A 23,026-nucleotide genomic window follows, 5' to 3' on the forward strand; every position below is an offset into this window, starting at 1 on the left:
ATACCAAAGGAAAAAACTATTGCAAGGGCAATGCAAAACAGCCCCAAACCCAGAAAACTCTTTGGGAGATAAAGATGGGGATGAAAGCCTTCCTTAACCCAAGGGATTTTTAATTAGCACGGGTGCTTTCCCAGCCAATTCAAGATCACCACAGGCTAAGAATGAATGCTTAGTTTAGATATCAAATTAGCATACAAAATAATCTAGGTTAATTCCCAACAACAAAAACTTGGGAAGGTTTAGGAAAAAAAAAATAAAAGAAACTGAGTTCAAACTATTGTCTAAAAGTAACTATGAAAAGTCACACACACACAATCTATGAAACTTGTATACCTCACTCATATTTGAACTGTTAACCCCTCTTGAAGAGTCATTAAGGAGCAAAAATCTTCAGAAATGAAAAGGAGTTATCAAGGAAAATTACCATGACACATAAAATGAACAAGTTTCAGCAAAGTCTGAATACTATACCTCCACTTTTGTTTTTAAATTATGTATCTACCACTACATATACGTACATTTTTAGAAATCTGGACTATAGTCAATAAACTGTACACCCACAAGATAGGGTTTCTATTTCAAATCTTTCACCTGGATTACTGCAAAGGTTTGGTAAGAACTGGCTTCTCCATTTGCACTCTTGTCCATTTCTAGTCAATGGTCCAAACAGTAGCAAGAATGATCTTTTTATTTATTTATTTTTAAAGACTTTATTTATTTGACAGAGGGAGAGATCACAAGTAGACAGAGAGGCAGGTAGAGAGAGAGGGAGGAAGCAGGCTCTCCGCCGAGCAAAGAGCCCGATGTGGGGCTCAATCCCAGGATCCTGAGATCATGACCTGAGCCGAAGGCAGAGGCTTAACCCACGGAGCCACCCAGACACTCCAAGAACGATCTTTTTAAAATGTAAATTATTTCATACCATTCCTTGTTTAAAATTTTTCAATGGTGGTGTCAATGTGAATGTAATTCAAAATCTTTAATGTGGTCTTATGAGTCTCTGAAAGTCCTCTGACTCCTGCCTATTTTCAAACCTCATCTTTTACCACCATTCTTTCTCCCTGTCCCTCACATTCTGCCACATTAGTTTTCTTTTAGCTCTGTCTTACCTCATGACTTTTGCACACACACAACTGAGGCCACATGAAGTACTAGTACCACGATTCTTTGCCTGGTTAATCTGTAACTCTTCCTAATGGCCTCAACTAATACGTCACTTCCTCACAGAGACCTTCCCTTGACTCCCCAACCTAAATTCTGTTGTTCCCTGTTAATACTGTCTCATGACATATTGTATTTTTCCCCCATAGTAACATCAAGACATGCTTCATACATTCACTCAACTTGTTAAACATGTCAGTCCATCACACTCTACACTTTATGAGGTGACCACTGTTACCACTATATCCCCAAGACCTAGCACAAGCGCCTAGTATTAGATACACATTCAGTGCTTTCTGAATCCATAATGCAAACTGGTAGTGATCTATTTTGGATGAAACTCAACCTTAGAAGAAACAAAGTGCCCAAATTCATCTAAAGAAGCGGACACTGGGGTGCCTAGGTGGCTCAGTTGATTAAGTAGCTGCCTTCAGCTCAGGTCATGATCCTAGGGTCCTGGGATTGGACCCCACATCTGGCTCCCTGCTCTGTGGGAAGCCAGCTTCTCCCCTGCCTGCCATTCTCCCTGCTTGTGCTTGCTCTCTCTCTCCCTTGCTGTCAAATAAATAAATAAAACCTTAAAAGAAAAAAAAAAAGAAGTTGACACCTAGGGAAAAGCCCCAGCTTCATACCTAGTTACTTCTGCCTCCCAACCACACACTGTAAGCACCTTGTCAGGCATAAATCTCATGTTCTGTCTCTATGGTGCTCTGTATAGAACAGTGCTCACGGAATAAACTCTGAGAACAAACGTGAATGCAAACTTAATACGCTAGTGATGAAGAACATAAACTGCCAGGACCTAAATGGAAAAGTCAAGAACAAAGTCTAAATAACAGCTGCTTAAATTTATATATAAAAATAGGTGGTTTCCTATTTTAACACTTGATGTTTTACGAAGCACCCTGGCATATTCATGAAACTTTTAGCTTACTGAACCCGTTTTGTCTTTGTGATTTTTCACATCAAAGGCAAGAAAACTATAGCCAGGAATATTCTATTTATTATTTGCTTTCATCAAGATAATAAATATCAGGAACATTTGTATAAGACACTGTGCTAGGTATCAGAGATATAGTGGTGACTATCACTACAGGAATAAAAAGTCAGTAATTGTCCTCTGATCTAAAAAAAAATACCATAAAGTCTGTTAGAGCAGAAAAATAATGTTCACACATTATACAATGGAGGTAAGCAAAATATTTCAGTAGCACCAATAAAATATCTGTATCTACTCTAAGAAAAATTTTAGCTGAGTTTTGAAGAGGAATAGGAGTAAAGCTTGTGGCAATAGGGCAGATAGCAGAGATACCTTACAAAAACTTCCAGCTTCTTTTCAAACAAAGGGAAATGCTGAATAAAGTATCGGAAAATAACTTTTGGATAAATAGCTGAGTTTGAAACCAAGAACGAAAACTTTACAGCTGTCAAAAATTAAGAAGACACGAACTCAAAAACAGCCAGGAAGGAAGAAAAACAGAACAGGTTATAACCTCAGAATGGCTGTGTAGGGTGCAAACACCAGATAGGAAGGAGTCCAGGCAGCACATCCTATTTAAGCAAAGGGACCTGGAGCTGAACTACCTACCTAAGCCAGGAATAAAAAAGTCAAAAACATTCACAGCCTTAAAAGTCTGTTATGAAAAACCGAGACCTCCAACCTAAGACACTTAATAAATAATCAGCCCAAATTCATACTACCTAAATGATTTACAGACCCCAAACCCAGAACCTGGTATTAAAAATTGGTCTGAAACTGGTAAAACCCATGAAGTCCCCACAAAGGTTAAAACACCCAGAAGGGAAGATGAAAATGTTTTATATCATGATCACTGAACTCTAGACCACAGGAAACTCTGTAGTGTCTACAGGACAAAGGATCATGTTTCTTCAACAAATAAATTGCAAAGATAAGAAAACAGATGGAAAGGGAACCTACAGATCGAGAGACTTGAGAGATCAACCAACAGCCAAGGTAGAGAACTTAACTGGATCCTGATCCAAATAAGCAAACTGTAAAAATGCATACATACTTAACATTTGAAAGTGAAAACTGGAACAATGACTAGATATTTAATAACAGTAAGTTGAATTATTAATTTTTTTAGGTGTTATAATAGTATGGTAGCTACTAAAACATTTACAAATGAAATTACACGAAGCTTAGATTTGCTTCCTAATAGTATAGGAAAGGGGGATGTGGTAGAATAGATTTACCAACAGGACTGGCCAAAAATGGTTAACTGTTAAAGCTGGGTGAGGGACACATGGAGACCCATTATTGTATCTTTTTTTTTTTTTTAAGATTTTTATTTATTTGACAGACCGAGATCACAAGTAGGCAGAGAGGCAGGCAGAGAGAGGAGGAAGTGGGCTCCCCAAGGAGCAGAGAGCCCAATGTGGGGCTTGATCCCAGGATCCTGGGATCATGACCTGAGCCGAAGGCAGAGGCTTTAAACCCATTGAGCCACCCAGGTGCTCCTATATCTACCTTTAAAAAAAAAAAAAAAAGATTTTATTTATTTGAGAGAGAGCAAGTGAGAGAGAGCAGGAACAAGGGGAGGGGAGGAGGGAGAGGGAGAGACGGACTCCATGCCAAGCAGGGAGCCTGACATGGGACTCGATCCCTGGACCATGATCTGAGCTGAAGGCAGATGCTTAACTAAATGAGTTACCCAGGCACCCCATTCTATCCACCTTTATGTTTCATTTTTTTCACTCAGGTTTTTTTTTTTTTTTAAAGATTTTATTTATTTGAGAGAGAGAGAGAGAGGGAGGGAGAGGTAAAGCACAGAGGGAGAGTGAGAGAGACAGACACTCTGCCGAGCAGAGAGCCCAATGTGTGACCTGATTCCAGGACCCCAAGATCATGAACTGAGCTGAAGGCAAACACTTAATCGAATGAGCCACCGAGGTGCCCCTGTGTTTAATTTTTTTCAATAAAAAGTTTTTAAAAAGTATGTATCCTTTATCTCCAAATATATCCTTTGCCTCTAAAATAAGTAAAATCAGCAATATTTTGTTTCATTAAATACACATGTACTGGGGGTGCCTGGGTGGCTCAGTGGGTTAAAGCCTCTGCCTTTGGCTCAGGTCATGATCCCAGGGTCCTGGGATCAAGCCCTGCATGGGGGGGGGGTGTTCTCTGCTCAGTGGGGAGCCTGCTCCCCACCCCCCGCCTGCCTCTCTGCCTACTTGTGGTCTCTGTCAAATAAATAAATAAAATCTTAAAAAAAAATACACATGTACTATCTTCACTTATAAGATACATTTATTCTTGTTCTCTAATTTCAAAATTCATCTGAAATGCAGCTCCGAAAAAACTCACATTGGAATATAACTTAATATTCATTTCCTTTGGTCCTTTTTAAAAAAGATTTTATTTAAATTCAAGTTAGTTAACATATAGTGTAGAATTCGTTTCAGGGGCAGAATGTAGTGATTCATCAGTTGCATATAACACCCAGGGCTCGTTTTATCAACTGCCTTCCTTCATGCCCATCACACAATTACCCCATTCTCCCCACCAACCTCCCCTCCAGCAGCCCTTAGTTTATTACTGTAGTTAACAGTCTCTTATGGTTTGCCTCTCTCTTTTTATCTAGTTTTAGTTTTCCTTTCCTTCCTCTATGTTCCTCTGTTTTGTTTCTTAAGTCCCACATTTAAGTGAAATCATTTGATATTTATCTTTCTCTGATTTATTTTGCTTTAGCATAATATACTCTAGCTCCTTCTTTGGTCTTATGTTGTATATTATACATAAAGTTCTGTAACTGATTATATTGTAACCTTGGATTATAAATTCCTGGATTAAAGCAAGTACCATAGAAGTATTTCAACATAACACACATGTAATTAAAAGGTAAATGCGTTCTTCTGAAGGTAAGCTAACACTTAAATGTCTTGCTTCTTAACATTTTAATTTCTTAGCTGCTCTACACTCACTGGTTCTATGGCATACTTTTTTTTTTTTTAAATACAACTGACCAACATATTCGTATCTTGCAGGGTAAACGCTTTGCTTATTGCTAAGTAAGCCAAAAGGTTAAGTGAACAAGTTCTTATTATTAAAAAGTAAAAGGAGCAGTTAACACTCAAATTTTAAGAGGGCAAACCTTTACTAAAGCTTAATAATGCTGTCCACATACGAAGATGTTATTAGATCTACATCCATTAAACAAGAAATTAAGAGTTTTTTTCCCTATCATTGTGAGGATGAACTTAAGTCTAGTTTCCAGAATCTGTAACTCTATCCCACATTTGAAGGGTCAGTCACATAATTTGCATGATTACGCTAATGGTGGTAGAGGCTACCATGATACAAATGGAAAACCATTTGTCTTCCATTGTCTAATTTAGTTAATAGTAATATCTAACAACAGTAACAACGATAACCACCAGCCATCTATAACTCAGTATGTGACCATGATCTCTATATTTGGTTAGAAGTTACTTAGCTTCTCTTAAAGTTTCATTACCAATCTGTGATGAAAATTAGGTAGACCCATGAGCAGTAGAAAAACAGTAGTATAGTTCTAAGAAATATGTTCTGTCTTTATGAAAAAACTCATTCTGTATTCTAGATAACCAACTTTAAACAATTTGTTTCCTCTGATTGCAGAATTACTTATTTTTAGAAAAATTAGAAAATATGGAAAAGAATTTATAAAAAAGAAAACTCAACAATTTTACCATCTAGGAAAAAAAATCACTGTCAACATAATGGCACATTTCTTTTTAGTCCTCTTTTTCTTACTGATTTGTAGAAGTTTTTGAGTGTTTCATAATCTTCAATACTCCATTATGTAAGTTTAACACTTTTACTTCCATTTCACATTTTTAAGTTCTTAAAGTTGGTTCCAAAATACATTCTGGGGATTTTAAGTCTACACTGAATATACACCCTTAGAGAGAAATCTTATCTTTAAAATCCTGAATCTTTCAAACTAGAAACAAAGTACATTTCTTCTACATTTACTGAAAACTTCTGGATTTCTGTGCACTCCCTTTTAGATTTACTCCACAGCATTTTTCCTGTTGTTATTTTTAGTAAACTCTTTCCCACACTGCATATAGAAAAATTATAGAATTTTAAGGGGCACCTGGGTAGCTCAGTTGGTTAAGTGTCTGTCTTCAGCTCAGGTCATGATCCCAGGGTCCTGGGATTGAGCCCCCAATCAGGCTCCCCCTGCTCAGTGGGCAGTTGCTTCTCCCTCATGCTCTCTCTCTCTCAAATAAAATCATTTTTAAAAATTAGAATTGTAAATCATAAATGTGTAATGATCCCCCTCACTGAATTATCTTTTTAAAGATTTATTTATTTTAAAATATTTTATTTATTTATTTGAGAGAGATAACACAAGAGGGGGAAGGCAGAAAAAGAGGGAGAGCAGGCTCCCAGCTGAGCAGGGAGCCCCACATGTGGCTCAATCCCAGGATCTTGGGATCATGACCTGAGCTGAAGGCAGATACTTAAGTGACTGAGGCACCCAGGCACCCAAAGATTTATTTATTTGAGGGAGAGAGACAGACAGACAGACACACACACACAGAGCCAAGTGCAAGCAGGGGGAGGGGTGGAGGGAGAGAATCCCAAGCCCACTCTGCACTGAGCTGGGAGCCCAATGTCAGCCTATCTAACAACCCTGAGATCTTGACCTGAGCCAAAATCAAGAGCTGGACACTTAACCAACTGAGCCACCCAGGTGTCCCTGAATTATCTTATTGCTCTAGTTTTTCAGTTGATTTTGTTGGCTATCTATTCTTTTCTTTAAATTTCTTAATTGGACTAATCAGCACTTGAGGAATACTGACTACTCAGTATACAGCTCCAGAAATAAGTCTGAAAGTCTTCACTTAAAAAAAAAAATCTAATGACACTCAACTATATTTCAATTGAGGATAAGAAAAAAAATCAGTCTGGAGGCACCTGGCTGGCTCACTTGGTAGAGCATTCAACTTTTGGTTGTAAGTTTGAGCCCCAAAGTGGGTACAGAGATTACTTAAAAATAGTATCTTGGGGCGCATGGATTGCTCAGTGGGTTGAGCCTCTCTGCCTTTGGCTCAGGTCATGATCTCAGTGTCCTGGGATTGAGCCCCGCATCGGGCTCTCTGCTCAGCGGGGAGCTGCTCCCCGCCCCCCCCGCCTGCCTCTATGCCTACTTGTAATCTCTGTCAAATAAATAAATAAAAATTTAAAAAAAGAAATAAATAAAATCTTAAGGGGCCCCTGGGTGGCTCAGTCGGTTAAGCATCTGCCTTCGGCTCAGATCAGGATCCCAGTGTCCTGGGATCAAGCCCTACATCATCGGGCTTCTTGCTCAGTGGGGAGCCTGATTCTCCTTCACCCTTTGCCTGCAGCTCCCCCTGCTTGTGCACTCCCTCTATCTCCCTCTCTCTGTCAAATAAATTTTAAAAATCTTAAGGAAGTTAGGCTTTTATATTATGATAGTTGTTCTGTTCTATTAATATGGTAAATTATATTAAGATATGATCTGCATTTATTATTTTATCTAGAATTTCTGCCTCACGATTCACAAGTGAGGCTTTCTAGATACTATTTGTTCCTATTTTAGGTTTAGGTATCAATGTTACGTTGACCTCTTTCTACTTTTTTTTTTTAATTGGAAAGAATTAGGTTGGTCTGGAACAAATTAAGTATCAGCATCAACTCCTCTTTGAATATACTCAAGAAAGTGCCTGAAGTTGGTGGGAGCTCGTTTGTTTGCTGAGATGGGAGGCAGACGGACAAAGGAAGAAGTATAATCTCTCAATTTCTTTCATGGTTTTTAGTCTATTAACTTCTCATTTGGTTGTTTGTATTTTCCTAAAAACACACTTTCAGGAAGGTTTTCAGACAGATTAGCATCGAATTATACAAGCTCTTCTAAAGAAGCCATTCTACAATTTAAAAAGCTACTTTCTGGGACACCTGGGCTCCTCAGTCAGTTACGTGTCTGCGGTTGGCTCAGGTCATGATCTCTGGGTCCTCTGATCAAGCCCTGCATCAGGCTTCGTGCTCAGCAGGGAGTATGCTTCTCTCTCTCTCACTCCCTCTGCCCTACCCCACTGCTCGCTCACTTGCTCTCTCTCTCAAATAAATAAAATCTTAAAACAAAAAAAAGTTACTTTCTAGATCACCTGGTTGGCTTGGTGGGTTGAGCGCCTACTCTTGATTTCTGCTCTGATCGTGATCTCAGGGTTGTGAGGTCAAGCCCCACATGGAACCCACCACTGGGCCATGCTCAGTGGAGAGTCTGTTTGAGATTCTCTCCCCCTCCCCCTTCTTGTGTGCTCATGCTCTCTCTAAAATAAATAAATCTTTTTTAAAAAGCTACTTTCCCCTTTCCATTGTATGTTTTTTAATTCTTCTTTTTTTTAATTGTTTTTGTTTTTTTCTTTTTAAGATTTTATTTATTTATTTGACAGAGAGAGAAAGAGAGATCACAAGCAGGCAGAGAGAGAGGGGAAGCAGACTCCCCGCCAAGCAAAGAGCCCGATGTGGGACTCGATCCCAGGACCCTGAGATCATGACCTGAGCCGAAGGCAGAGGCTTAACCCACTGACCCACCCAGGCGTCCCTTAATTATTTTTCTTAATTTTGAGAATGAGTGCTTTTTCTCATGTTTGTTCATCTGGCCAGCTACTGAATCAACTATTTAATTAAACGAATTTTTAATTTTTTTAATTAAGCCACATGGACATCTCGTTCACACTGACAAATATTTGAGAGTATCAGTTGTTGTTTTTTTAAAAAGATTTTTATTTATTTATTTGACAGAGAGAGAGAGATCACAAGTAGGCGGAGAGCCTGATGCGGGGCTTGATTCCAGGACCCTGAGATCACAACCTGGACCGAAGGCAGAGGCTTAACCCACTGAGACATCCAGGTGCCCTGAGAGTATCAGTTTTTAGGCTATTCTCCTCTTAGCACAATTTTGTGTCCAGATACCTTAAAAATTCTATTTTACTTCTTTTATATATCAAAATAATATATGGTTATAAAAATCCAAGTATTAAAATAAAACAGAAAGGATATATGTACAAAGTATAAAGCAAATGCAGTCCTACCCCTTGAATAAATACCATTAAAATTCTGTGATCCTCTAGATTCTTTTTTTTCAATGCACACAGAAACATACACACATAGGGGCACCTGGGTGGCTCAGTCGGTGGAGCATCTCACTCTTGATCTTAAGTCCTGAACTCAAGGTCATGATTTCAAGCTCTGCACTAGGCATAGAGACTACTTAAAAAACAATAACAACAATATACATATATATTCTTTTACTGAAAACAAAACAAAAACAAAGAGAATTATGCTATTACTATTACTTTGTAGCAAGCTTTTTATTCTCCTAACTTGATGTGCTCTGGCATCTCTACCCTAGTGTATACAGCATCCTCATTCTTTGTAAACTGCAGTGCGATAGTCCATTCTTGTTTGATTAGCATATAGTTTGTACCCAATTTTTGCCATCACAAACAATATTGTTTGGATGTTTGATGTAGTGAACATCCATGTAGTGAACATCCATGTTCACTACATCAAACATCCTCATTGAGTGAATTTTCTCCACACTCAACAAACATTTCTGTAGGGGAAAAAAAAACAAACACCTCTAAATGGTATTGTGGTTAAAAGGTATGAGTGATTTAAATCTTTAAACCTTGACAATAAGTGAGGATGAATGTTATATTTTTAAAACCTTTTAATTGAAATATACAGAGAACATATAACTCACATATTTAAAATTTAACAGTGAATTTTCCCAAAGTGAACATACACATAACCCACATCCAGATCAGGAAACAGAATATTATCAGAATTTCAGACACCTCCCTTTGTACCCTTATGTAATCACTATCCTCCAAGGGTAACCTCTCCTGACTTTCAACACTTCTGATTAGTTTTGCTAGTTTTTGCACATCCCCCCCCCTTTGGGCCTGCACTTTTTTTTTTATTTTAATAAACATATAATGTATTTTTATCCCCAGGGGTACAGGTCTGTGAATCGCCAGGTTTACACATTTCACAGCACTCATCATAGCACATACCCTCCCCAATGTACATTTCCCCACCACCCTCTTCCGTCCCCCCTCCCCCCAGCAACCCTCAGTCTGTTTTTTGGGATTGAGTCTTTTATGGTTTATCTCCCTCCCAATCCCATCTCTTCATTTTTTCTTTTGTTTTTGCACATTTTTTAAAAAAGATTTATCTGAGAAAAAGAGCGTGCATGCACGGGATTGGGAGGGTAGAGGGAGATGGAGAGAATCAATCTCAAGCAGACTCCGTGAAGAGCATGGAGCCCAAACTGGGCTTGATCCCACGACTCTGAGATCACGACCTGAGCTGGAATCAAGAGTCAGATGCTTAACTGACTGAGCCACCCAGGCATTCTGTGTTTTTGTACATTATATAAATGGAATCATACACAATATACCCACAGCTTCCAAACTGCACCAGTGGTGCCTCGGGAACTGCAAGGAATTTTAAATTTGAGAGAAATGATACCCGATATCTGTGTTACACCATCCCAACTACTAGATTGCTATATTCTTTTCAGTGACATCTAATCTTAGTTAAATAAGCTGCATTTTCAGTGTTACTTACAGTAATAAGTAACATATAAAACTCAACATAGAACCGGGGCACCTGGGTGGCTCAGTTGGTTAAGTGTCTGACTTCAGCTCAGGTCATTATCTCAGGGTCCTGGGATCAAGCCCCATGTTGGGCTCCACACCCAGAGGGGAGTCTGATTGTCGCTCTGCCCTGCTCCCCACCCCCACACACTCTCTCTCAGATAAATAAATAAAATCTTAAAAAAAAAAACTCATCGTGGAATAGAAAATGAGATGGTGGGTGTCCAATAAGATTCCAAGATTTGAGAAGTTGTACAGTGCTGAACATACACATCCCAGTGATAAGTAATTGTGTTATGGGGCACCTGGGTGGCTCAGTTAGTTAAACATCTGCACTCCGTTAGGCAGGTCATGATCGAAGAGTCCTGGGATCCAGCTGGACAGCCAGTTCCCTGCTCAGCAAACAGTTTGCTTCTCCTTCTCCCTCTGCCCCCTTCCTACTGCTCATGCTCTCAAACTCTAATAAATAAAATATTTTTTAAAAAAGTAATAATGTTTAACAATAAAGTAAAAATAATATTTTTCTTTCAACTTAAGTGCATTATTTTTTAAATGGCTCTTGTTAGGGCACAAGTATTATTAGGTTGTTTCTACTACTTAATAAATAGAACTGTTAGGTATTTCTTTTGGCCTAGGAATGCCATGAACCAGCTTCTGGGAAGGGAGAAAGTCAGGGAGCCTCTGGTGTATATTCCTGTCACTGGCTTCTTATACTCAGTATCACTTGTGAGATTCATTCATATGGTGTCAAACAGCTGCAGTTAACGCATTTTCTTCTTTTCTTTCTTCCTTTCTTTTTTTGCCGGGGGCTCTACACCCAATCTGGTGCTTGAACCTCCACAACCCTGAGATCAAGAATCATACGCTCTACCAACTGAGCCAGCCAGGCAATCCCATTCATTTTCATTGCATCATATTCAACCATGTAACTATTCCACAATTTACTTATTAATTCTATTGATGGACATTTAGACAGTTTATACTTTTGGGGTTTTATGAATAGTGTTGTTATAAACATTCTTTGTGTGTGTGTGAATTTTTTAAATTTTCATCCTAGTTTAGTTTACATATATATTAGTATCAAGTGTATAATACAGTGACTCAACATTTCTATACATTACTTAGTGCTCATCACAATGTGTATTCCTGATTCCCTTCACCTATTTTTTTTTTTTTAAGATTTTATTTATTTATTTGACAGACAGAGATCACAAGTAGGCAGAAAGGCAGGCAGAGAGAGAGGAGGAAGCAGGCTCTCCGCCGAGCAGAGAGCCCGATGTGGGACTCGATCCCAGGACCCTGGGATCACGACCTGAGCTGAAAGCAGAGGCCTCAACCCACTGAGCCACCCAAGTTCCCATCCCTTCACCTATTTTAACCACCTACCACACTCATCTCCCTTCTGGTAACCATCAATTTGTTTGTTTTTTTTTTTAATTAACTTATTTGAGAGAGAGAGAGAGAGAAAGAACTCGTGCTTGGGGGGCGGGGCAGAAGGAAAGAAACTTCAGATTCCCTGATCAGTGCAGAGACTGACATGGTGCTTGATTTCACAACCCTGAGATCATAACCTGAGTCAAAATCAAGAGTCAGGACACTTAACTGACAGAGCCACCTAGGAGCTCCCAGTTTGCTTTCTATATTTAAGAATCTTTTCTCCATTTGTTTAGAACTTTTCTTTTAAAGATTTTATGTAGGTATCTATGTATTTATTGGAGAGCAAAAGAGAGAGGGTGGGGAGGAGAGGGACAAGCAGACTTTGCACTGAGCCCAAGATAGGGCTAATCTCAGGACCCTTAGTTCATGATCTGAGCCAAAATCAAGAGTTGGAGGCTCAACCGAATGAGCCACCCAGGCACCCCTATTTTGAACATTCTTTTTTTTTCTTTTTAAGATTTTATTTCTCTATTTGACAGAGAGAGAGAGAGATCACAAGTAGGCAGAGAGGCAGGCAGAGGGAGAGGGAAGCAGGCTTCCTGCTGAGCAGAGAGCCTGATACCGGGCTTGATCCCAGGACTCCGAGATCATGACCTGAGCCAAAAGCAGAGGCTTTAACCCACTGACCCACCCAGGTGCCCCCATTTTGAACATTCCTTTTTTTTTTTTTTTTAAAGATTTTATTTATTTATTTGACAGGCAGAGATCACAAGTAAGCAGAGAGGCAGGCAGAGAGAGAGGAGGAAGCAGGTTCCTAGCTGACCACAGAGCTGGATATGGGGCTCAGTCCCAGGACCCTGGGATCATGACCTGAGCCGAAGGTAGAGGCTTAACCCACTGAGCCACCCAGGCGCCCCTGAACGTTAAGGGTACATTTCTTGAAATGGAATTACGGTGTTACAGGGTATGTATATGCTCAGTTTTAGTAGACAATGCTAGTTTTCCTAAACAGTACATCAATTTACATTCCCACTAACAAGGTATGAGTTCTGGTTCCTCCATGTACTCACTAACATTTTTTTTTCATTTAGTCATTCTGAGAAATTGTACAGTAAGACAATTTCCCTGAAGACAAAATGAGGTTGAGTCCTTTTTTCAAAGCTTGATTGGTCCTTTGAATATACTCTTTTTAGATGCCTATTCAAGTTCTTTCCCCATGTAAAAAAATTGGTTATTTTTCATTTCCTTATTATTAGTTCTTTAGATGCAAGATGAGTCCTTGATTAGACATATGTCCTACAAGTATCTCTTCCCACTTCCCCTACTCTGTGCTTGGCTTTTCATTTTCTTAATGGTATCTTTTCAAGAATAGATGTTACTGATCTTAATAAAGTCCAATTTATCAAATTATCTTTATATTTAGGTCACTTTCTATACTATTAAATAATTCTTTGCTGACATAGCGAAAACTGTTTTCCTAAAAAATCTTTTCACATTTAGGTCAGCAAACCATTCAAAAATGATTACTGTGTATGGTGTAAGGTAAGGTCATATACTTTTCCCCCAAATGGATACCTAATTGACCAATACCATTAATTTGACCAAAACCATTAATTTCCTTTCCCTACTGTACCAGTGTCACTTTTATAGTAAGCCAGGTGACAACTTATGCATCAGTCTGTTTCTGGAATGTTTTGTTTCACTGGTCTATTTGTCTATCCATGTGCCAATACTGTATTAATTTTAATTGCTATGGCTTGATACTTGGTAGTGTGAGTTCTCCAGATTTTTTCTTTTTTTTCCTCATGATTGCCTTGGCTTGATTCTGCATTTCAGTTGGGCATCTTTTGATGTTTACTGGCCATTCATATCTTCCCCCTCTATGAGCTGTCCAGGTCTTCTGGAAATGAGTTGGTTATTTTTTACATATTGATTAGTATTTGATCTCTCTGTATTAGAAAATACACCCCTTATCTGTCAAATATTGTCATTTCCATAGTCTTTAAAAAATGCTTACAATTTTTCCATTTTTTTAATGTACTTACAAGTATCAATTTCTCTTTTTCTTTCTAGGTTCTGGTTTCATGCTTAGAAAAGCCTTCCCCATGCCAACATGGCATTACAATGTTGGCCACTGTAACAGAGGACTCTGCCTGTTACATGACTTATTTTTATAATGTTTGACATTTTAAAAATTTGTAAAGTACCTTAATAATTTTTTAAATATTTTATTTATTTGAGAGAGAGAAAGAGCACACGTGTGCAGGGGAAGGGGCAGAGGGAGAAGCAGAATCATGACCAGGATCATGACCTAACCGAACGGCAACCTCTTAACAGACTTAAGCCACGTAGGCACCCTTAATAATTTCTTTAAAAAAGAAATTTCAGTCATTTCCCACTATAAGACACTGACCCAATAATTTATTGGTACTTTTAAAAAAGTTTTTATTTTTGGGGCACCTGAGTGGCTCAGTGGGTTAAAGCCTCTGCCTTCGGCTCGGGTCATGATCTCAGGGTCCTGGGATCGAGCCCCGCATCGGGCTCTCTGCTCCGCGGGGAGCCTGCTTCCTCCTCTCTCTCTGCCTGCCTCTCTGTCTACTTGTGATCTCTGTCTGTCAAATAAATAAATAAAATCTTAAAAAAAAAAGTTTTTATTTTTTTATTTGTTCATTTGAGAGGGAGAGGGAGGAGCAGAGGGAGAGGGACAAGCAGACTCTGTGAGCTGAGCTTGGAATTCCACACGGGGCTTGATCTCATGACCCTGAGATCATGACCTGAGCCGAAATCAAGAGTCAGATGCTTAACTGATTAAGCCACCCAGACACCCCATTCTGAAACTTTTATGATTTCATTTGCCATATTTCAATCTTTTTTTTGTTTTTAAAGATTTTATCCATTTATTTGAGAGAGAGAGAGAGCAAGGGTGGAGAGGGGCAAAGGGAAAGGGAGAGAGAGAATCTTATTCAGACTCCATACCAAGCACCACAAACATAAGATCATGACCTGTGCCAAAACAAAGAGCTGAACACTAAACAGACAGCCATCCAGGCGTCCCAGCTATATTTAAATCTTTAACTGACCTGAAAGTCATTTTACTATATGGTATGACATAGGGGTCTAACTTTTCTCTAAACAAAGAGATGCCCAAAATATTTCCATACATTTCCCCATTTAAAATAAGCATTGTCCCATAACTTTCTTATTTAACAAATTTTTAAAAAAAGATTTAATTTATTTATTTGCCAGAGAGAGAGAGACCGTGCACGCGCACGCACAAGCAGGCAGAGTGGCAGGCAGAGGAAGAGAGAGAAGCAGGCTCCCCGGCGAGCAAGGAGCCCCATGCGGGACTTGATCCCAGGATCTTGGGATCATGACCTAAGCCAAAGGCAGTGGCTTAACCAACTGAGCCACCCAGGCGCCCCTCATTTAACAATTCTTAAATATGCTCTGATTTCTATCTAGACTGCTTCCTATGTTCTATAATCTCTCTGCTGTTCTTGTGCCAATGCTACACTTTTTTTTTTTTTTAAGATTTTATTTATTTATTTGACACAGAGAGATATAGCGGGAGAGGGAACACATGCAGGGGGAGCAGGACAGGGAGAAGCAGACTTCTGGTGGAGCAAGGAGCCTGACACAGGGCTCAATTCCAGTACCCTGGGATCATGACCTAAGCCAAAGGCAGAAGCTTAACAACAGCCATCCAGGCACCCCGATGCTACACTGTTTTAAAATACGTGGCTTTCTAATATACTTTACTATCTTATAACGCATATCTCTCCTAAGTATTGTGCATCTTCGAAATTTCTTTGACTCATTTATTCTCATATAATTCCTCCAGACGAACTTCAATATTTAATCACTTTCCTATACCAATAAAGTTCTGAGTGCCTGATTCATATATCAGATATATTCACAGCTTAAACTGAGATAAGCTGATATTATTTATAACATATTACCTTACCATCCAGAGATACATGGTATAGAGGGCTATTTATGGTCTTTTATGCCCCTACCCCATAAATTTAAGTTCTCAATTTTATTAAGCCCAAGAGCTCTTTATATGAAAAGATTATTAACTCTCTGGCTGTCAAATATGTTGCAAGAATTTTTTTTCAATTTGTTAACAACTAAAAGTTTATCAGAAAATTAGTTGAAGCATTATATAGGTATACAACAGAAATATACGTAGAAAAAGAAAAAATTAACTCTAAAGTTATTAACGGTTTTCAGCATAAGACTTACAATTATAATAAAAGCCAAAATTGTTAAGACTGAAAATATTAAGTAGAACATATTATGGAAACACTTTACCTAACCAAAACTCAATTTTATGGCCAATTTTGTAATTGGAATAGGATACAAAATAGACCCTTCAGCAGTTTTTTTTTTTTTTAAGATTTTATTTATTTATTTGAGAGAGAATGAATGAGAGAGAGCATGAGAGAAGAGAAGATCAGAGGGAGAAGCAGACTCCCCAAGCTGCTGGGAGCCCAATGCGGGACTCGATCCTGGAAGTCCGGGATTATGACCTGAGCCGAAGGCAGTTGCTCAACCAACTGAGCCACCCAGGCGCCCCGTTCAGCAGTTTAAAAGATCATAAACTTCATTCTTTAAAAAACCCAGCCCTTCAGGGACACCTGGGTGGCTCAGCTGGTTGGGCATCTGCCTTCAGCTCGGGTCATGGTCCTGGGGTCCCGTGACTGAGTCCTGTGTCAGGTTCCTTGCTCAGCGGGGTGTGTGTGTTTGTGTGTGTGTGTGTGTGTGTGTGTGTGTGTGTATGCTTTTCCCTCTATGCCTCCCCCTGCTTGTGCTCTCTGTCTGACAAGTAAATAAATACAATCTTAAAAAAAAAAAAAATCAGGCCTTCACTCTGTTTGCTTTCACTTGGTATATAATTTTACAATTCCTTCTATTTATCTTTCCGTTTCTATACCTAAATGAGCACCCCTGGTTAAAAGCTATTCAGATTCAATAACATTATTTTGTAAAATATGGATTTTTACTGAGCCATCTATACCACCTGTCATTTTTAAAAATTTCATGTTTTCCCACCTGTCATTTAAAAAAAAATTTTATTTGAGAGAGAGAGAGAAGGAGAGACAGCGCATGGGGGTGTGGTAGGGCAGAGGGAGACAGAAAGAGAGTCCCAAGCGCACTCCCTGGCAACCATAGAGCCCGATGCCAGCTGGATCTTACCACCCTGAGACCATGACCTGAGTGGAAATCAAGGGCTGGCCACTTAACCAACTGAGCCACCCAGGTGCTCCCCACTTGCTATTTTTTAAAACACATTTTTTGGTGAACTTCCCTTCCCATATACATCAGCAGCCATTTCCAACTTCAGTGTGGCCTTCCAAAACAGAAACCACCACTCTTATCCCTTCCTCTAAGCTGATGATCTTCCCATTCGTGACAACCATTCTTTGCAAACGTCACTACGCTGATACTTTATGTCCACAACACTTTCCATCCGATCTCAGAGAAGCAAGTATTCTTGCTTCTTCCTTAGATACATACTTCAATTTAAGACCAGTACCTTAATTTATGCATGGTGAAGGAAGAGGTAGGACTCGTTAATTAATTCTCCTGTCCAGGGATTCTGCTTCATTCATTTCCCACCTCACTTGTACAACTGGACTCTCATTCCATTTTGGTTTCTGCCATTCAGCCAATAAATATATTCTAATGTCTTCCATTCTTTAAAAAAAAAATCCCTTTACATTTTACCTTTTCTATATATCAACACCTCTCTCCTTTCCCTTCCTTAGGGAGCAGTCAGCATGCCTACCTCATCTATTCATTCCATAACCCCATCTCCTAATAGTCTAAAGACTATGCCTTTGCCTGAAGCTACTCACAAAAAAATTAACACAGTTACATTGAACTACAACAATCAAGAGGATTGGGGTATTTTTTGATTCCACAAATATTCTAATTTTGTATGTGACTATGCCTATTGCTGGAAGCTGGGACTGCTGAAGGAATCTGATAATGACTTTCTCCTTGGTTCTAAATTGGATAAAATTGCAAACTTGTAAATAGCCTTAAAAGGGGATGAGTATCTTATATTCATATGCATTCAAATGTTTAAAAAATATTTATATTTATGTATTGATACCACGTTTTAAAGAGAAGCTCCTTCTTCTATCTCCACGAAAGATTCAAGTCCAGGAATTTGTTCTATAAATGTCTTTCATCAATTACCTCAAAATGCAAAATCTTTTCAAGCAAGAAAACAAGAACACAGAAACTAAATACTAAGTATTAGTCCTTGACTAAATTACTTAATTTTATCACCTTTAACAAAGGGTTATGCCTTACCCCATGGTTTACTTTTGAGAATCAAACAAGACAACACGTGTAAAAGCACTTAACACAGTTCCAGGCACATGTTAAATACCTTCCTGCACTTTAGCACACTGCCACACTTTCATCAGACATAGAACAATTTAGAAGTGTACCAAAAAGAAGCAATATTAAAACTTTGAATTTATGTGAAACAGAAGATGTGGCAAATGCACCATCTGTTCATACTAATAATAATCTCCAAATGAAAAGCTTCAATCAGGAGCAAAAGTTATTAGAAGATGGTCAAGTATACTCTGAGGGAATTCAAACAGTAACCGTATTTTGCTTGAATTTCCAATTATGTCCTCTTAGGAGTGTAAAAGATTACATAAGATTTAATATAATGGACAGAGTAAGCATACACATAAAGCAGTAGTTCCCCAGGCTGGGAAAGACAAATTTCAAATTCCTCCTACCTTGGGAGGAATGAATCTTAAATATACAAAATTTCCTTAGATACATACAAAAGTAAATCAATTTATCAGAGGGCTTTAGGATGAAGGGAGGTTTTCTCTACCCCAGGGCCAAATAATAAAATTAATAACCAAAATAAATCTTCTCCAAATTTGTATGGGGGAAAAAAGTCATCTGAATTGTTAGAACTGGTGTAATGCAGCTGGATTTAGTAGAATGTAGCAAGTCAGCTGCTTTCTGAAAAATTATTCTGGGGTGGAGAAAGTGGGCAATCTTCCCAATAAAACAACTGCCACAAAACACCATACATATATAAGAACATACACATCTGTTAAATATCAGTTTATGCTGTGTTCTAGCCAAGTTACTAATCAAGAAGTATTTAAGATCTAAAAAATAAGTCATACTCCACTTCTGGTCACATTTTGCACGGGTGGCTACTGGAGACTACTGGAGAGTTAACCACGCTGATTCAAGGCAATGAGGACTGAATAATAAGTCCACTGTTCACATTCAAATGTGGGGGGGGGGAGGAAAGGGAGGCTCCGAGTTCATAAAGTTCTCCTCCCTCTCCAAACATTGCAAAAATTGTCCACGTCTAAGACACTTACCCTTGAAACTCCTTGGAGAGTGACTTGGGAGACTTTTTGTTCAGATTTCTGAGGGGGAGCTATTTAGGAATGCTGCAAGATTGCAACTTTCAAATACATAAACATAATTTAAATTCTAAAGCATTTTTTTTTCTTTCAGGAAAGATTTCCCCCTTTCCTTTCAGTTTATCACCACTCACATATTAACAAAATCCCCAATTCGACCCCAAGTATAAACAAAAACCAAAGCTTTAAAGGATATGCGAATAAAGCACACAACTATCTCCAGTAAATCCTCAACTCCCTCTCCATTAGGATGAGAAAGGAGAAACGAAGAACACGAAGGAGAAAAGATTCTTGGGATGAGGGGCGGCAAGAAGAGAAAGTAGGAAGGGGGGATAAGAGCAGAGCAAAAAAGTTCAGCTAATGCTGACACTTCATCTGGGTAAAGGGCAAAAAATATCCTGAAGGCACAGGCTGGAAGTGAAGGACTGAGTGGGACAGGGGCGCAATAGAGGAAGTCCACGCAAAAGGCCTACCCAAACTGGGAGCGGGGGGGGGGGGGGCTGGGGAGCGGGCACAGTGTAGGAGGGAACACCAAAAAATGGGGAGTCTCATTAGGAAGAGATACCAATCAAGGCCCAAGAGCTTGAGACAGAGGACATGGAGACAGGGTATTCCTACTGGTAACCTAGAGACCGCACCAGATGTCTCGGGAGACGATCCTGCTACGAGGGGTGAGGGGTTAACAGCGAGGGTTCGCAGACGTGGAAGGGGGTGCGGCCCCCGGGGTTGCCGCAGGGGAGCGGAGAGCAGGCCCACCGCCCGTACCTTGTAGTAAACATCGAACTGGATGTTCTCGGGCAAGGAGCGGATGTCTCGGCGGGAGCGGATGTAGTTGTCCACGACAGCGGAGATGGCGGTGTTATACAGAGTCTCTGGGATCCACTCTAGTTCCACGGCCGCCATCTTCCTTCCCTCCTCCTCCGCCTCCTCCGCCTCCTCCTCCCGAAGGCCCCCGCCTCCCTCCGTAGCTAACTCCTCTGCGGCCCCGGAGGATTCGGACGGGCGGCGGCAGCCACGCGGGCACAGGGCAGAAGCGCACGGCCGCCCTGGCTCCTCCGGGGCGAGCTATAGGGCAACAGCGGCGCACGCAGGCCCGGATAAACAGCGGGGCACGGAGCCAGAGAGCGCTAAGCCCAGGCCTCACATTCCGGGTTTGAGAGAAACCCGGGTTCCGTCCCAGCGCGGAGCTCTGCAGGGGCGGGGTTGCGTGTGCGGCGTCATGACGTCAGTGCACGCCGACGCGCCGAGGGAAGGAATGCGGCAGGCGGAAAACTTGGGGAGAAAAGAGCCTTGATTGTTTCCACAGAGATCGTACTTTCTGAGCGGGCCGGACTTGGTGGATGGGAGTGGGCATTTTACACTGGGACGAGTAACTCTCTCCCGTGCCGAACTCCGCAGGAGCGTCAGTCCCTTCAGCAAATCGTGCCTCGAGAGTTCTTAGGCATGGAACTTTCTGAGGCTCATGGAAAAGTTTGGATCCTTTCATCACAAAAAATCACATTATCCGAACATTGAAAATCATGCATTCGGGGAACTGACGGTCTAGACCCCTCCCTTCCTTAGACTGCGGCCCCTAAGTCAAGTTAGGAACCTTCGGTCCGGGGACTAAGGGTCATTATGGGTCATTGTATAACCGTTTGCCTTGTTTGAACTTTTTTTTAAAACCGTATTTCTTTTTTCCAAAGAAAATTTACAAACAAACCCAAAAAATGAGAAAAAGAACTTCTTCTGTAGAAGAATTTGGTAGGAAGTTTAGCCTGATTATGGAATTACAGATAGTGGTGAGAAGAAAGGAGTTAATTGCTGGCTGTGTCAGGACTTAATGGGAAGACAGAAATGAAGGTTTCAATTTTCTCTGATAGTGCTAGTCCCAATCTCAGGGGATTATTGAATAATTAAGAGTACTTGTTTGAGCTCCCTTCCTCGGTCAGCCTGAACAGCTGCTATTTATGTAACTTAACTTTCCAAGTCGGCCATCTCAAGAACTTTGTGCAGTATCTTTCTGCTCTGGGAATTCAACAAGGAAGTTACTGGCTATAATTGATGACACTGTCTCATCACTGTCTCATAGTCACTCTGTAACAATGTAAAACCCAAAGACAATAATGATAATACGTCCTGATATTTAGAGCTAAAGGAATTGGAATTGGTTCTTCCAGTTCACCCTGGTATTCCTATGTTAAATGGATACATAATTTGGCAAAAAAGAAATACACTTAGGGGTGCCTGGGTGGCTCAGTCAGTTAAGCACCTGCCTTCAGCTCAGGTCATGATCCCAGAGTACTGAGATCGAGTCCCACATTGGGCTCCCTGCTGAGAGGAGCTTCTCCCTCTCCCTCTCCCCACTGCTTGTGCTCTCTCTGTCAAATAAGTAAATAAAATCTTAAAAAAAAAAAAAAAAAGACGTACACTTAGTTCTTTTCTCAGTCTATACCAGTCCTATAATCCATGAACCTAAGACAGATATGGTTGGCCTTAAGGGTTGCAGACTTACAAGTGAAAAAAACAAAAACAAAAAAAAAAAACAAGAAGACCCCACAAATGCCCAGTTACGTTTTAATTTCAGATAAACAATGAATAGTTTTTCATATAAGTATGTTGTATGCAGTAGTTTTACATAACCATTTCAAGTTACTCAAGCACATCAGTTCCTTCAGCAAATTCTATATCAGTGATTCTTAGATCTTTTGAAGCTGTTTGGACCTTTCTACAAATATGTATAATTATTCATACATTATCCATGCAAATATTGCATGGGACATACTTATACTAAAAAATTATTCATTGTTTATCTGAAATTCACATTTAACTGGGCATTGTGTTTTATCCAGCAACTCTACCTCAAGGGATCCATGAATAACCTGATATTGAATGCAGATGTTTTAGGACATTTTGGCTGAATCAGGACCTGGGCTCAGTTCCTATAAACGGGTTAAGCTGTGTCAGACACAGTTATTGATTGCTCTATGGACCTTAGATGCTGTTGGGCAGAGTTAGACATCCAAAAATGTATATAGGGATCTCTATGGACAAAAAGGCCTTTTGATCCCTTCTTGTTTTGAGATTGAAAGTTACTAAAATGTGTGTGATGGTGTGGGAGGCCCTGACTAAGGGCAGATAGATTACCTGGAAGGACAGGGCCCCTGAGAATGAAATGTTGGAATAGTCAGGACCAATAGCTGGCATCAGTACAAAGGACTAAGCATCTAAGGGGAGAATTAACTTCAGAACAAGAACCCACCTACAGGTCTGAGTCATCAAGGACTGGCTTACCAAAGAAACCAGTGGAAACTAGACCATTTTTGTTGTACACTGCCATCAACTGAGGGAAAAAAGGCTCTCCCTTGAGCTCTAGGAAATCAATGAGTCCCAACGCAACCGGGATTTGAACTCACTAATTATATAAACACCGTCTTTCCATATTT

General features: G+C 39.9%; 1 protein-coding gene across 1 annotated transcript in view; it reads right to left on the minus strand.

Annotated features, from left to right (window-relative positions):
* APPBP2 (amyloid beta precursor protein binding protein 2) overlaps positions 1 to 20,779 on the minus strand; it is a 62,103-nt gene extending 41,324 nt beyond the window's left edge. Inside the window, exon 1 of the mRNA XM_080827558.1 lies at positions 20,367 to 20,779. Coding sequence (XP_080683684.1) covers positions 20,367 to 20,504 — 138 coding nt within the window. The 5' untranslated portion in view covers positions 20,505 to 20,779. The remainder of the gene's footprint in view (positions 1 to 20,366) is intronic.
* Between the last annotated feature and the right edge of the window lie 2,247 nt (positions 20,780 to 23,026).

This window comes from Martes martes, assembly GCF_963455335.1.
Source record: "Martes martes genome assembly, chromosome: 16".
Classification (NCBI taxonomy): domain Eukaryota; kingdom Metazoa; phylum Chordata; class Mammalia; order Carnivora; family Mustelidae; genus Martes; species Martes martes.